The sequence below is a fragment of the Topomyia yanbarensis genome, chromosome 2, assembly GCF_030247195.1.
Source record: "Topomyia yanbarensis strain Yona2022 chromosome 2, ASM3024719v1, whole genome shotgun sequence".
NCBI lineage: Eukaryota > Metazoa > Arthropoda > Insecta > Diptera > Culicidae > Topomyia > Topomyia yanbarensis.
The window spans coordinates 136,607,301-136,624,220 of NC_080671.1; the positions used below are offsets into that span (position 1 = coordinate 136,607,301).

General features: G+C 36.9%; 1 protein-coding gene across 1 annotated transcript in view; it reads right to left on the reverse strand.

Moving 5' to 3' along the window:
- Positions 1-15,454, reverse strand: part of LOC131681457 (uncharacterized) — a 37,703-nt gene extending 22,249 nt beyond the window's left edge. Inside the window, exon 1 of the mRNA XM_058962255.1 lies at positions 14,841-15,454. Coding sequence (XP_058818238.1) covers positions 14,841-14,854 — 14 coding nt within the window. The 5' untranslated portion in view covers positions 14,855-15,454. The remainder of the gene's footprint in view (positions 1-14,840) is intronic.
- Between the last annotated feature and the right edge of the window lie 1,466 nt (positions 15,455-16,920).

Sequence of the window (16,920 nt, forward strand, 5' to 3'; positions counted from 1 at the left end):
CGACTGACTGATACCACCGGGTGATAGAACGTGTGTGCGGTAGACGATTCCCGAAGGACTGCCGGACGTACTTATAAGCTCGTGGAGAGTAACAAAACACTTAAGTTCATCGGAATACTCCGTACCTTTTCCAGCTGGTGAATATAACTCTTTCAAGAGTGTGTTACCTCCACAATATGCCTACAAATGGTTGTATCAATCATCATTCATAAATTATAAACACAAGACGCTACCATTAAATGATCAGCCGCGCAATTAGTAATCAGGTCTTTGTCTCTTGCCTCTGTCAAGGCTTTCTCGAGAGTATTAACTTGTTTTTGGAGAGTACGGCATTTTTGATACAAACGGTTCATCTTCTTTTTCGCTGTTTCCAGGGACTTTCGCAATTTCAAGGGTTCACCAGATCTTGTGAATTCAAGATATCGAAGCAAACAAATTTAATCAACACCGTCAAAATAAATATTGCTATTATTTACCGTTCCTGAGGATAAAAAGTTTCGAAGCTATATGTGTCATCGTCCGAGCAAAGAAAATCTAAGTCTTGACTACAAATGATTTATGAGAAATTATAAATGTGGTTGTACTGCCAGTTTCCTGTAATTAATACATACGTTTCATCTGAATCAGTTTTTTTAAACTGCAATGGTACCGCATGTTTCAATAAAACCTTTTTGCAATCAATATCCTTGTAGTCAGTCAACGAGAAATGCAAACTACAAACTCGTTCATTGTTTGCTGATCCAATATTGATTTTTTGTCCACAAAATATCAATATAGCTTTCAGCCATTTATTCCGCATCAAATTATTCCGGGGGAAACTATAATGGATCTCAAAATTGAATATTATCTATGAACTGTGAAACAACAATCCTATCGATGACTGCTGATTGCTTGCTTGGCTGTCGATAGGCCCAGATGGTTCTTACACTCTTTTATAATGCACCGCATTTCGAAAAAATCTTATATAATCCAAAATCCAATTTTTTTTTCAATCTTTTTAATCACACTTTTTAATCCGTCGATTCAGAGAAGATGACAGCTCTCACATTTGATATTATATGCCATTACCAAATGTTGCGCTAGATTTATAGACGGCGTGCATAACAAACGTAACGAAAAAAAAAATTCCTTTGCAAACTTTTTGTTTCGTTATTCATGGAACTCAAAACGAATAGGTATGCTAGCGCCACTTTCGATTCAGTGGTACATATAGGAAACATCCGGCTATCTGTCATGTTGCCCCCGGGCTGCTAGCAACCGACTTTCAATTGGTCGGTGTTAAGTCAGACCGGACTAAGTCGCAAAACATCATATCACAGTCGCAACATGAGATAGCGATAACACCGGATAAAGAATTTCTTCAGCTACATTCGACTTTTGCGAGATTTGAAATATGTAACCATAAACAAAAGTTATTGCAAAAAATAATTTCCAATTACAACGTAGAGGATGCTGCGATTCAAACTTTGAACCCGTTTTTCTCGAAATCAATATTTTGTCACTTGGTCCAGCCTGACTTAACACCGACCAATTTATCGTTGCATAAAGGGCCAAAAAGGGTTGGAAGCAGAAGTTCTTATGCACATAAAGGATATAAAGGGATAAAGAATCTCCTTCAAAGGGGACGGGCATAGCGTAGTTGGTAAATCGAGTGCCTTGTACACAGCTCACCTGGGTTCGATTCCCAACCCCGCACATAGGGTTAGAGATTTTTTCAAAAGAGATTTCTCTATCCCGAAAAGAGGCGAATGACCCTAAGGTTAAAACCTTTGTAATAAAAAAATCTCCTTCCAACAATAAAATCCAATCGATTGAATAGCGGCATTTGCAATACTCGTTAAGGCACTGTCTGATGGTTTGTGCGAGAAGAGCGCATCAAACTAACTGTGCCGTGACAGATAGGAATATCTACGATAACAACGTAATTCCGAAGAATTAGGAAGTAATTGCAGACATTATAATCTTTTGACTAGAGACAGGCGATCCACGTACCCTAATCCATGACACAGTTCGTATGATGCCCAGGTGCACCCTCCCTGCCCAAATAATAAAATAAATTAATATCATGTATATGTCTTTAACGAATGTAATGCGTATTATTCAAATAATGACCCAGTTAGACTTCAATGCCTGAAATTTACATCCGACTTCCACACTCAAATATAATCAAAGCAGGCCCTACGAACACTACTTTCGGTCACTGATAATCGGCTTGATAATAGAGCTGAAATGTTAAGACGATGTGTATAATGTACATAATAGCTCTTAACGAATATCATAACAATAAATACAAAATATAACGCAGGTAAAAAAATAATTGATTTAATAAGTAATAAGTAAGTGAAAAGTAAGCTAAATGGCACAAATATAGTACATATAATTAATATAATACTGAATTAGACATAAATGCACATGCAGCTGAAATAAGATGTCACTAATAAAAAATCTAGGAAAATAGTATAGGAAAATAACGATGGATGAAATGCATCAAACTTATACGAATTACAAATATATAGAAAATAAAAAAATATTAAAATATAAGGAACAACTAGAATAAATCAATATTATGATGAAAATGAAAATAATAAAAATAATATTATATAATAATACAACATGGATATAATTCATGACATGCATATATTAATATATAAGAAATATATTTAAAATAAAGCGTATAGCGAACGTTACGAATATAGTGAGAACAAATAATCTATCTACGTTGGTCCCGTTTAAAAATACCTGCATATGGAAAAGGAAAAAAACCGCACATATAAAGGTCTCGATCAATCAATATAGTACACCCAGGTTTTGTTACACGGGAGATCCGTACCGCATAAAAAACTCCGTAAAACGCATATATTGGAAAATCCGCGTAAAAAACCGCGGTGGTTCGAAAATCCGCGCAAAAAACCGCTGTAATTCTAAAATCCGCGTTAAAAAACCGCGTCAATTCGAAAATCCGCCTAAAAAACGCTCGGCAAAAATAGAATATTTTTGGAAGCTTTTTTGCGCGGATTTCGCAACTAACGCGGTTTTTGCAAAACATCCTTTTGAATGCAAAATAGGTACTTAGAAGATTTTCGGAAAGATGGAAGAGACGGGTCTGGGCTCCGTATGGCCCGCACCTCAACAATATGGGCATTTTCGGAATGGTCCTGACGAGTAGGTGCCAGAAATTGATTTTTGAACATATAACATTTTGAAATCCAAGATGGCGACTTGCGGTTTAGCGAAATTCGCTATAATCCAATCAATATGGCTATTTTCAGAATGGCCTTCACGAGTAGGTGCTAGAAAATTTATGTTTGACGCTATTTTGAAATCCAAGATGACGACTTCCGGTTTAGCGGAAATTCTCTACAGCCCATGCAATATGGGTATTGTCGGAATTGTCTTGACGAGTAGGTGCCAGAAATGTATGTTTGACGCCATTTTGAAATCCAAGATGGCGGCTTCCAGCTTAGCGAAATTCTCTACAACTCAATCAGCATGAGTATTTTTGGAATGGTGTGGACGAGTAGGAGATTAATTTCGATGTTTGACGTCATTTTGAAATTCTAGATGGCGACTTCAGGTTCACCGAAACTCCCGCATGAAAAATCTGGGCGATCATCCAAAACACCCTCAAATAGATAAAAATTATATTATATCTAATCATAAACCACCGAAACGCAAAATATTTTTGTGTTCATGCTATATTACTCTTTAAGGAGAAAATTAGTTTAAAACTGTCTTTATGCATGAAGGGCACAAAACCTAACTATAATTAGTCAAGGTTTTTGCGTTTCGACTTCGTCTCTTCAGAACCACGGCACTTGACCAATGCACCGGGCTGACGGTAAGTCCAAAATTGGAAACACTACTTGTGCACGCACTAAACGACTTCTACCTTAGGATGTCCCGTTGGTGAAGAGGTTCTGTCTGAAAAAACATTTGACGGTTCTCTCAAAATTCAGCAATTAATTTATCAAACTGACAGCACAATAACCAAATTTTCTGTAATCTAGACTGGATTACAGAAAATTCGATGATTGCACTGTCAAACTAAACAACTAAATTGTTTGAATTCCCTGCAATTAACTCGAAACCTTGCGTGTATCATTATGTTCGCCGTCATTCAATGACGATTCCCTTAGATTGACCGAAAATCAAATTGTAAATGGTGTGAAAATCCAATATGTGCATTAGGGTGGCACGAGTATGTATGAAAAAAAATTAATACCACAGAACCAAGTTAGAAAAATTCGTAATTGTTCAACGAACTCCTACGCTAAATTTGAATCAAATCTGTTGAAGCATATTTTAGCACAAATGCACAAAGTTTCTATGGTGTTTACTATGAGAAAATAATACATTTTCATTAAATTCATAAATATGCCGCCTGGTGCCCCTGAAAAATATATTTTATGCTGCGTTCTATAGATTCAGTCAAGTAGAACAACTTTTTCTAAAGACAGATCATAGGTATGACAACTGGTTAATGAGTTATTGCAAAATTAAACTTTCGTTGCCCTGAAAGTTATGAAAATAGTGCTCTCTCTGGCTACCCGGCGAGCTGAACCTTCAATCAAGTAAACCTTGACGTATTTGTTGTGATCACCAGTTATACCATTAATATGAAGCGGAAATATAGTCCAGATGGTATCGTCCGAAACATGTGATCCAAAGGGCTTGGGATCGAATTGTTACAGAATTATTTTTATGTTTTTTTGTGTACAATAATATATGTTAAGCAAATTGAAATTGAAACGAGACTGAAGCAGGCTAGATTCCCGTTATTTTGAGGCTCAACTGATGTTCACCACATCCCTGTGGAGCTGGAACTGCTATAGAGTGCCCCGTAAACTGAAGGTAGGTTAATTGAGTAAGTCGGGCAATATCTGTCACTATACGCCAGCAAGAGTCATGAAGGTCATGAAGCACGATTTGATTTTAACCAAAACTTTTGGACGAATCATCCAGGGATTAACATTGGAGCAGCATCGTGAATATAACGTTAGAATATAAATTTGCTGAAATAAAATAACACGTCAGAAATAACGGTTTAGATCTCCCTTATTACTTTATTGGAAACTAACAAATCTGCATAATAACGTTCCCGCTTAACAGGCAGCAAAAAAAAAATTAAATATTAATAATTTAGAACCGAACTCGTGTCCTTCAGATAGTCTATTTATGACGCTCGCATCTGAACTATAAGACCGCCTATGTTGATAGATGCCTAATTCGATTTATTGCTAGCATATCACAGCTAACTTGATTGAAGTATCAGCCAGAGTATCCAGATAAATTCAATTTTCACAAACGATGTAGACACTTAAGTATTGTATGAAGAATAACTTTTGAACCAGAAGTCGCAGCCTATTACACTCTTCGGGGAAGTTGTACACGGTACTCGTATCTACCGAAATCAACATAGCATATATTTTTGGAATACATAGGAACGCGTCTACGAAATATTAAATAATGTTGATCGTTTATCGATGTTAAATCACATACAAACTTTAAACCATTTCTGCTAAAATATAGTGCAACCTATCAAATCAACATTTTGCATGGTTGAATGAGGTCGTAAGGGCAAGCAGTTTTAGATCGGTTCTACTGAATTCTAAAATGTGTGCCACCCTAATGTGCATCAGTGGACCCAAAATATCAAAGCGATAAAATTGAAAACAATTAAAACGAATTAATCTAGCTAAAAGTGCGCTTTTTGTAAAGTTATTAAATTTATAACTTTACAAAAAAAGCGCACATATTTTAGCTGGCTCAAGAAGGAGTTCAGTTACTGTAAACCGGGGTGACATTGATCACTTTTCGAAGTAATCAGTACATATTTTTAGACGCAACACATTTTTTGCAAGTTTAATATTTTTAAACCATGTACTGATGTATGGAGAACAAGATTGGATGGTTTTACCTAAAATTGTCCGCTTACAGCTATTTTTCCAAAAATGATTTCAAGTTGAAGTCCGTTTTCGTATTCCGGGGTGACTTTGATAACCTGCATGTTCACCCACATTAAGTTATTGATGTCAATGTTTTTTATTCAAATGTTTGTTTAAACTAATTCTGGAAAGATACTCATTGTTAAATAGATGTTAATGTACTGCAAAATTCTAGTAACCAAAATTCGTATAATTTGTGTCAAACTAGAATAAAAGATTCTGAAAACCTTTAAAACTGCCAAAGTTGTTTTATTTCAGTGCTTTATCAATGCACAAAAAGTTTCATCCACGTTGGAATATTCAAGAATAAAAAATGTTGCAAAATTTAGCTTAACGTAGTTTAAAATAATTGCCAACTAGTTTCACTAAAAAATGTATTTAAAATAAACAAACTCTTAAACCTAAATGTGGCACATCCCAATCTAAGGGAAAATTATTACTTGCAATTTATTACTCTTGCTCAAATCTGAGCTTTATTTGTTTCATAAAAATAGACAGCTTTGTAAAAATAAGGTGAAGTCAATTTTTTCGTTTTTTGTAGTTTTTGTACCCAAAAACCGAACAATATACTCAAAAAGTATAACAATTCAGTATTTTATAAGTTTAGAGTAAAAATCGTTTGACATTAATATGATTCGGTAGACTATTCTGATTTAATAAGCGATCTACGAAAAAAGTTTCGAGTGATCAAAGTCACCCCGATTATCAATGTCACCCCGGTTTACGGTACCTCTTGTCCGGGGTTGTTCATAAACCACGTAGACTCATGGGGGGACGGGGGGAGCCGTCTAGCAAAAATCTACGTTTGTCTACGAGGGGGAGAGGGTGGGGTATTTGCAAAAGTGTACGTAATCTATGCTTTTTTGTTATTCTCTTATTAAAGAGAGCTCGTCGCTGTTGTGCTCCCTTATGACAAACGCCATAATGGGGTAAACCGTGTTAGATATGCCAAGTTATTGAATTTTAAAATCACTACAAAGTGGTGAAGAAATTCTGTTTGTTTACTGAGATATAGCGAGACACGATTATGAGTGCCGATTTCTCGATTGAACGAATTGTGCTATCTTATGACAACAAAAACCACACAACAATCCTAGCATCAAGTGCACATTGAAGCCGAAAAGCTTATAGTAAGCAGTGTTTCAAATAATCCACACATTTCACACCAAGGAGCCTATTTCAAATGGAGCGGTGGAAACCAATCGTTGTTATGCACGTTTCTGGGAGTGAATAAAAAAAACCAAGTTAGGTTTTTACTCCTGGTTTTGGCTCCTCTTGTCCACTCCGGTTTGTGATTCTTGTTCTCTCGCCGCGTATAGACCGAATTTAATTTCAAACTTTGCTAACAGGTCTTCAAGATTTGTACGTTTAATTTCTCAATTAACCAAGCAGTATGTATATATTGACGCAAGTTATTTGTTTTCAATTTAATTTTCTTTAAAAAATATATTTTTATAGCAATAATCACGGAGAAACATATCTCAAATCCGGTGTGAAAATGTTTCTGCTTCGACTCAGTCGAGGTCTTCCGTGCAGTAAGGTACTTTCGAGTTGTTTGGGGTATACTCAAAATTAGGTAAATTCAACTTAAATTTAAGTAAATTGAACTCAAGGTTCAGTATAAAAAACTTATCAATGAGTTGTGATTTTTACCGTAGTTAAATGGAAACTACCTTCAACACGGTTGACCTAATTTTACCTTCCTGCACGATATCCCTATATTGAGCCAAAAGTACTCAACTTTGGGTAGTTGTTCGTTTGCGTGTAGTAACCTGTTTTCGCTCCTTGGCGGTTTTCACTCCTCAGGAGCCAAACCATGATTGATGAAATCATGGATTTTAATGATTTGTCAAACTATGGTTTTTTTCAACGCATGCTGATTGGAGTAATTTTTGAAACACTGGTTATAATTAGTAAGAATTGTGGCCAAATTTCATAACGATATATAACGTAAAAAGTGCTGCAATTGAAACTTACAAATCAATACAATGTTACTTAGTCCGGTCTTACTTAACACCGACCATATGAGCTACAGTATTTAAAACAAATTATCCACCCCCGTCACAAAATCAGAAATTGTTGAATATTCTTGACAAAATAATAAAGTACATTTTTATTAGCATGTTTTAATGTTTTTTTTTGTTGAAGACGAATCACTGCGACCAGTATTTAGATCTATTGTGCGGTAAATGATTGTGTATTTACTACGTCATCAAATTCATTACAAATATATTTGCATTTTCCTTTGGTTCTGTACTGTTGGAAATAGTGATAAGTAATGAATAGGTGCATAAAATTTTATGCACTGTAATCAACCTATAGTTATATTTTAGCTTATATAAACAAGTTGTTGTCATTTTATTCAGTATAAACGTTTTACATAGCAACTGTATCATCACTGGAATTTTATTTTATTTTTTTTTATTCACCCTGATTTCTGGACAGAATTCCAAGTAATGTTGATTTTTTGAGTATTCGAAAATACATTATTCTATTGTAATAAACATACACACGCTCAAAGAATAAAGTATAAGGGTTGGGCAAATATTAAAAATCCAAAAACTCACTACCCTATTTTAAAAAACAAGTAAAATTAGGCTTAGCGACTGCTACGTTTTTACAACAGTTAGACAATGAACCTAAAATGCACTTGACATTGCAAATAATTCTGAATTAAATGCTTCAATGAGGTTTAAAGACTGGAGTAGTATTTAACCCTAGAACGGTTTTGTGGGGTACATTTGTACCCCAGGGCTATTTGCAATCCCTGTTATTCCGTTACGGTTTATTTTAACTGCAAGCAATCCTTATCATAAATCAATTTGATCATTAAACTTCCATAAAAGTAGGTTCAAACTATTTGTTTCACTTGACCAACTTAACAGTGCCCGCTTAAAGTTTATCTGGGGTACAAATGTACCCTACAAAACCGTTTACGTTAGTGTTTTGTCATGTGTACATGATTCGGATTATTATATCTTTTTTAAAAGCGAAATATCAATACATAGTAAGCGTTAAACTTGTGTGAAATTGTATAAACTTCAATATTGCTGAACAATAGAATCTGTTATTTGATATAATAAAACTACTATAGAAAAGTAACTAGAAAAAGCGCTTGGATCGTTATCGTTTTTTTTGCTTTTGTGGATAAAAGAGGCAAAATACATTCGTGAATATGATTTGTATTTAATATACACCAAGCACCACTCGATTCGTCATGTTCTATAGCCCAGGCTCTAGAACATTCTTACTTTTCATACGGCTCTACTTCATCCTTCGACGCCTTCCTTTATCACCGTTACTGCATATTGTTTGGTGTTCAAAAAAGCATCGGAATAGATACACTTTTTGACCAGTTTTTGACTACGTCTTCAAAAGGCAATTAAACAATCTTCACAACGCCGTATAGATGCTCAAAATCGGTTAGAAACTACCGGAGTTATAGCAATGTTAAGTACAAAAGGGAATTTTGACGTGTTTTAAAGACTTGTTCTATAAAAAACGAAATAATACATAATAAAATAGACAAAACACGAATATTTTTGAACAGGATAGTTTAAAAATGATTTTAGAATAAAACTATCCAATTTAATTATAAATCCAATGAAAATTAGACATTGTCCGGTGCAATTTTAGTTCTGGGGTACGAATGTACCCCACAAAGCCGTTTACGTATAGAAGTCACGAAACCACTGTAGGGTTAAATATCAGTAGTTTTACCAGAAGAATTTGATAAAAAAGACAAATATTGGCTCGAGATCAATTTTCATTGGCAACCGGAATTGCATTGAACAAAGCTAAAATATTATTCTTTGGGCCTGATAACACACTAAATTTCAATTGCTGAATATCAGCAAAATTTTGCTGAATTTTGACAAGGTGAACTATCAGCAATACCTCCAACAAAAATAGGTTGGTTCCAGTACCAGGAGAAACTGGAAGTACTTCGAAGAAAATCGTTCCTGTACTCTCTTCTTCTCTTTTTTCCTTCTTCTGGTAGTAAACTGGAGTAAAAAAGAGCAAGTATTTTTTGCTCCTGTTTACTCCGGAGTGACTTCCGTGTACTGGAACAAAGCTAATATTTCGCTGAATTTTCAGAAATTCAAAACTGTCAAAATTTGACGAATTGTCAGTTTGCTTCACTCAAACCCAGCAAAATTAGCCTATGCCCGCAGATAAAGTCGACCAGTAAGTCGACATAAATTGACTTTTGCTATGAGCCGTGTTTACAAACACTGCTTCACAGCTTAGTGGCAGTGTTGGTAAACACGGCTCACAGTAAAAGTCATTTTTATGTCGACTTCGTCAGCGTGCACAGCCTAATTGCCGTTCTTTCACTGATTGTTTCGCCAATCAAATTCTATAGATTTGCTGATTTTTAGCAAAATAATGAAACTTTACTGAAAATCAGCGTAAAAAAATTCAAAAGGTGAACTCTTGGCAAATGATCACTCTTAGAAAAAATGAAAATTACATTTGACGTAAACAACGCAGCGACGTATTTTTCTGTCCGATAATAGGAATTTACATGCTATGATATGTAAAATTGAATATTGCGACTCTTTTGATGTAAAACTCAGACTGAATGACCTAGAAAAAGCCGAACATCTCACATTTTTACGTGTAATAAAATGTAAGTTTAATTCACACGCTCCTTTTATGAGCATCTGGCTAGACGTAAAGTTACATGATTTTTTTTGCTGTGATGCTATGCCGGAAAAGTTTCAGTATTTTACTGAAAGAAAAAAAAATGGTGTGTATGATGTCAGGCGTAAAAAATGAGTAGGTATCCAGTTAATCATGACGCACGTTTTCTAGTTCAAAAAATTTTGTGTCCAAAGAACTCTATAACTCTATTTTTACATTTAATTTGCATATTTACCAAATAATTTACTAATTTTACTAATTAACGGGTGTTCAATAGAAAACGAGAATGATTTCAATACCTTTCTGTAATTAAAGTAAAGAGCGTAAATTTTTTTTTCTCCAAGAGAATTGCTCTATGGACTCGGGTGCAGTCAGTTCAATCAAAGATGGAGTTGGAACAGTGTTGTATGGTTTTACGAAACGCATGGTCATCGTGGAAAAAAGTTTACGGTAGACTACTTCGAGACGAAAACATGTCGGTAGCGGCCGTCCGGCAAAGATAATGACGAAGAAGGAAGCGTTGAAAAAGCTGTTCGACAACAAGGACGGAACGAGTTTGCGTGACGCGGGCCGAAAATATCACTGCCCCCATACCTTGATTCACCGAACCCTCAAGATGGAGGACATCATCTGTCGGAGAAGTCTCGGTCCCCTGAGTACACGGGTGAGCAGATAGCGATCATGTAATCGCAGTGCCGGTGGATGACGAAAAATTACCGCGTGACGTCGTTCGTGCTGGACGACGAAGGTACTTTCCACTCTCGAAAACTCACATTCCAGGAAATGACAGCTTCAATTCCAGCGACAAGTCGGCCCCCGAAGTAAAATATAAGTTTAAGCATAAATTTTTGTTACATTTTCCCCTTAATCAAGGTGAGTCGCTCAACACCAGTAGAAATGCTATCTCAAAGTCTCAATGTAATCGACCGACTAGCTATACTCAACTGACTCGAAAGCAAAGGTGACTCAATTAGCGGTGAGCGGAAGAGTAAAAGAGGGAATGCTGCTTAGTAATAGATAAGAGGATTTTGAATAAGCTTACATTCTATTGTTCGTTCTAATCGATACATGCTCTACTATGCCTAATCATCACTCACTTCTTCACATCGGTGGGGGCCCCGTACTGTCACTGCCTACTGCATACACGAAGTCGATCGATTGGCTGATTCTGTCAAGCGACGATGATTGGTCCTCACGGCTGCACAATCCTCATGAAATGTTTCCGCAGCTGCATACAAAACGTTACCACGAGCAAGGGCACGTGTCGTGCGAAGATGTCTCGACGCAAGGCTGCACTGGTCTGTCGATCTGCTACGCAACACTCTCATGCACCATTGATGATCACAAGGCGGTGTGTTGTCGCGCTTGCACTTTGGTTCCGCGTCGCACTGCTGCACCGACTTTGACCTCCCCTGTCGATGGTTAGATTGGCACTTTCTCTCTCGATCACGGGTACACTTTGGGTCAGATGTGCCCTTCATCGACCATTCAATCAGGAGCTTGGAGACCGCTGACACGATTGGCAACCCTGTGCGCTGACGCTTCTCGGTTTCTAATTGACGATTTAGGGCTAAAAAGAAAAAGCCCTCTGATGAAGGCCTTTTATTAGATTGCAGGATGATTTTCTGATTCTTCCCATCAAAAGAGACAAACACTAAAAGCGCAAAAGAGGGTTTCAGCTGGGACTGACACTTTGAGGTTGTGTTTTCTCACCTATTGTGCGACTTGCTGTTGGTTGCCGGTGTGGCGTCCCGTGTGTGTACCTGGTTCTATGCAACTTGTCGAGAGTTCATTGGCGAAGTGGCGAAATCTACTCCATGCGAGATGGATGTCGGGTGATGATGATGCCTTCCGAGGCCTTAAGGAGTGGATTAGGTGGTCTTAAGGATCACACTCATTAGCTTTATTTGCACTCACGTGGGAATTTTGGTACACAGCACTGAGACGAATATTGCAATGGCTTTGTTCCAACCACAATGATCAAGCTTTCTTGTCGGTCGTTAGCTGTTTCGGTCTCACCGGCTGGGTATGCGCGAGAGCGAGATCGATCTTTTTTCGACGAATTATATTCATCGATTCTATGTTTTGCGACTACGAGAGGAAGTGGAGATGTTGTGTTGGAGAGTTGATTGCGTTTATTCGGCACTCGAAGAAATAGTTGCTCCATTTTTGTCGGCATAATTTCAAAAGTGTAAATTTTTTGAAAAAAAAGTTAGCCGTGGTTCATGCCGAGCGGTCTGGCCATCAATCAACAAGTGTACCAGGAGGATTGTGTTGAGAAAATTCTTCTGCGTTCTTAAAGGAGCATCTTCTGGCCGGACAAGGCGTCTTCCCATTACGCCAAGAAGACGCTGAAGTATCTTGAGCAGAAGAAGATACCGTACGTGCCGAAAGAAAGGAACCCAACCAACTTGCCCCAGTGCCGTCCCATTGAGAATTTTTTCGGCTCCCTCAGTGCCCTAGTGTACAAAAATAATTGGCGAGGCAAGGATACGAAGCAGTTGACCACCAGGATCCGGAATTGTATCCGGAAGATGGACGTCAGTGCCGTCGAGCGCTCTTGTGAGAGCATCGCGACTAAGTTGCGCCGTACGGCTGACCAGGGCCCTTTCTCCAATATACATTGACGTTTTTTGAAGAATAAATGTTGTTTTTAATTAAAAAGAAATGAATACGTTGAAAAAAAAATAGTGACTGAGAAAATTCTCTTTTTTTGTTGAACACCCGTCATTGCCGGCATCAAGTGCATTTTAAGCTCATTATCTCATTTACCTTAAGCTATGTTAGTGCCTCATAAAACATGATTTTGCTTCGTTGGGAAAACAATTTAACCAATTTCTTGATTTCTAATATTTGGCCAACCCAAATGATTTGTTTTTATAAGCCAATCACTACTTTTGAGCTTATGGATAGCTTAGAATACTTGTGAAACTAAAGCATCCCGGGAGTTTTTATAGACATTTTTTTAGGATTTGGTATGTATTTTTGAATATTCAATTAAATTCTCTATCATTTGAAATTTTGCCCAGAAATCTGAGTAATTCTTTTGTGCTCATAATTCCAGTGATGATATATAGCTGTTATCTCGACAAACATATGATTACGGCTTAAAAGCCAACTGTTAAAACTCTCTTTGAAAGGAAATTCCGGACAAATCGTTACTTGCTGAACACAGTTCACAGCAGTTAACGAAAGAGAAAACTTTTCTCTTTTGTTTACTACCAACATCTGTGATTGGTGAGTAACGATTTGTTCGGAACTTTGACAGTTGGCTTTTAAGCCGTAATCACATGTTTGTCGAGTTAAGTACAATGTTAAGATTGAATAGAATGACAGCAACTTGTTTGTGTATGCGTAAATGGAACTAGTTACATTAGGGTGGATAAACTTTTGTTGCGCCTTTTCATCACATCCCACTACTTCCAATAGTACAGGGTCTCACAAAAAGAAAAATGCAAAAAAAATATAATACCTATGATTTTGTCGAGAATATCGAACAAATACTGGTTTTGTTATGGGGATGGATAAACTTTTTACGCACTGTAAATACCTTATCACGCACCCAACTAAAGACTGGGAGATCGCAGGCTCGATTCCTACTTGAGGACATATCTTTTTCTCGGCGTGTCAAATAAAAGGGTGACCGCTCCGGTCATTTTTTCTCTGTCTATTTTCCATTGGACACGTTCCTACAAAACTTATCACGATACCAACAGACAGTTGTCGAATTGTACTTCTATTTCAGTACATAAACCAATAATCCTCAATTCGCGAACAAATTCCAACACACGCATCATGAAGTTAATTCTTCAACTGTAAATAAATTATGATGTTTTTCCAGTTGGTTGACCTGAAATACCAAAAAGAACAGCACGACAAGGATTCGCGTTACTCGGAATGTACGCTATGCTATTAGATTCTCTGATTTCACCAGGCGAAACGTCTCCCGCACAGCAACAAAAGTTGAGCAAATGAGGGTCAAAAGTAGCGTCTGAGTAGTATTAGCTACCATCTTCATGGAATTCGACCCATCCCAGACACTCATTTTATGGGAATCAAAATAACACATTTACATCTCTTTCGTATCAGTTGCATTTCAAAGCTCTCTTTGTTTTAATCAATATTTATACCATTGAATCAGAGGCTCATCCACTTCCAATAAGTCATTGTATCAATACTGTGTCAGTCACACGAGATGGACTTTGACACCCGTACATACCCTCTACTAGGCTATCATCTTCCACTTACCTTGTTCTAGTCATGTGAGTTTTCCTGTGAGAGTTTATCAGGCGTTTCCACCGAGGCAATGTCCTTGCTGCTTTCAACGTTACCTTTCGATTTCCCACCTCTTGCTACCGTAGTTGAATGGAGCACACAATAAGAGAAATGAATGTAGGCTCAACTATAATTCAATATTGTCACGTCTTTGGAGAAAGATTCTTTTGCGAACTAGGTATTTATTTCTGGTCGAATATTTCAGCACAGTCTCACCGCCCTGAAGGCGTCTCAGCAATTAGGTCTGCATATTTATTCTTCAATGCGAAGTGTTTTTTTTATTTTGTTTTGCACTACAGCAAGAGATTTTCACATCCCTTGAGGGAAAGGATTTTCTTCACTTCACACAACAACAAATTCTATATAGATTCGCCTACTTTGCTTGTGTTAAGTTTAGTCACATTTTTCCCTGAATAGAATAAATTTAACAGCCCTAAAATCTTTTCCACTTGAAAAATTGCAGACAGTTTACTCAACGCTTATTTAAAAGCCAACCAACCTCCACTAATACGGGAAACAGATACTCATATCGTTTCGGTAAAACACATCTTCTCACGCTGATCTCCGGGCTCCAACTAACTGAAACCTCTGAGTCTTGGTCAAAGCACTGAAAGGATGCACTTTGTCACGCACGGAAAGTAAAAGTTGTCCTAGCACATTAGGTCCCTAACATCCCTTTGACTCTCTATCATACCGACCAACATCAAAACATCCTAAATGAGATGAGCTTCAGCATCTCTGGAGTCTGCGCTTTTCTGAGAGAAAAACTCTCAGCATCAAACAGGTAAACGTTGAGATTGCTATGGCAACGAATCTCTCTTACTCGGCTACCGGAAAATATGATAAAACACAACCCAAACCACCCCCTGTCAAGGCACAATCGTGTAGTGAATAAAGGTGCTAAGGTACTCATGTGGTAAGACGTGTGTTGTTTACCACCCCCTCCCCTGCTTCAACCGCCTCTACTAGGACAAACATTCTATCGAAAATGAGCTCGTAAAAAGTGCAGAGATTTGCTTTGATACAAATTTGGCTATTGTAAATTGTTGTGCCAATGAGCGTCAAGTGCATAGCACTGTCTCAATTCCAAAGCTCTCCTCTCGGTACTGTGTTGTGTATCTATATTTACTATTTATCTAGGGTTACCAAATGGTCTGATAGCGAAATAAGGACATCTTGAATTTTGACCGAGACTAACAAATTTTACTCATATTTTAGTCAAAGATGATGAAGTGTTTGGTTGAGTGGTGTTAAGAAAAGATTTCCAATATTTTTTTTTAGAACAGCGCTTTATTATTCTTCTGGGGTCCTAAGAAACTATGCAGAATATTAGGCCGTGGCATCCCGTGTTAAATGTGAAATTTGTTTGGATATTAGTACGAGAAATCCTATTTTTTGCATTTTCATTTCCAAAAATCAAAGTTATTCCTTAAGTATAGAACTTATTGATTAAAGTCCATGAAGTAACTAAGAAATTTGCCGACTGTGCTAGAAAGTGATAGCTGTTTAAAATTCGATGGTTCGAAATAGAGGACAAATCGTTTTTTTTTCTGTCAGCGCTCAACAAGATGAGAAACATGAAAAGTTAAGTTTGTAACTTTTCTTCAAGCAATAAAATTAATCAATGTTTTTGAATCATTAATCTGAACATAACAAATCAAAAGACTATAAGGAAGTGAACAACTAAAATGGAGTGTAAAATGTTTCATTCGCTTGAGTGAATTTAATCTAATTGATTTCAAATATAACATGAATTGAGATTAAAACTAAGGACATTTGAAGTAAAATTAAGGACGCTTTCCCAAATCATCTAAATTAAGGACATGCCCTTTAAAATAAGGACGGTTGGTAACCCTAATTTATCCTTGCCAGTACTGCAAGCAACCCGAAAAATAAAATGTAGCATAATGGTTCCAAAAACATAAAAGGATATGTGGAAATGGCTGTGACATTCGCTTGTAATCCAGATGATCTCAGTACAAGAATGCTACAACAGCAAAATGTTTTTTATCAAAAATTACCAATAAACGTATTTTTATATAAATGGTCATTA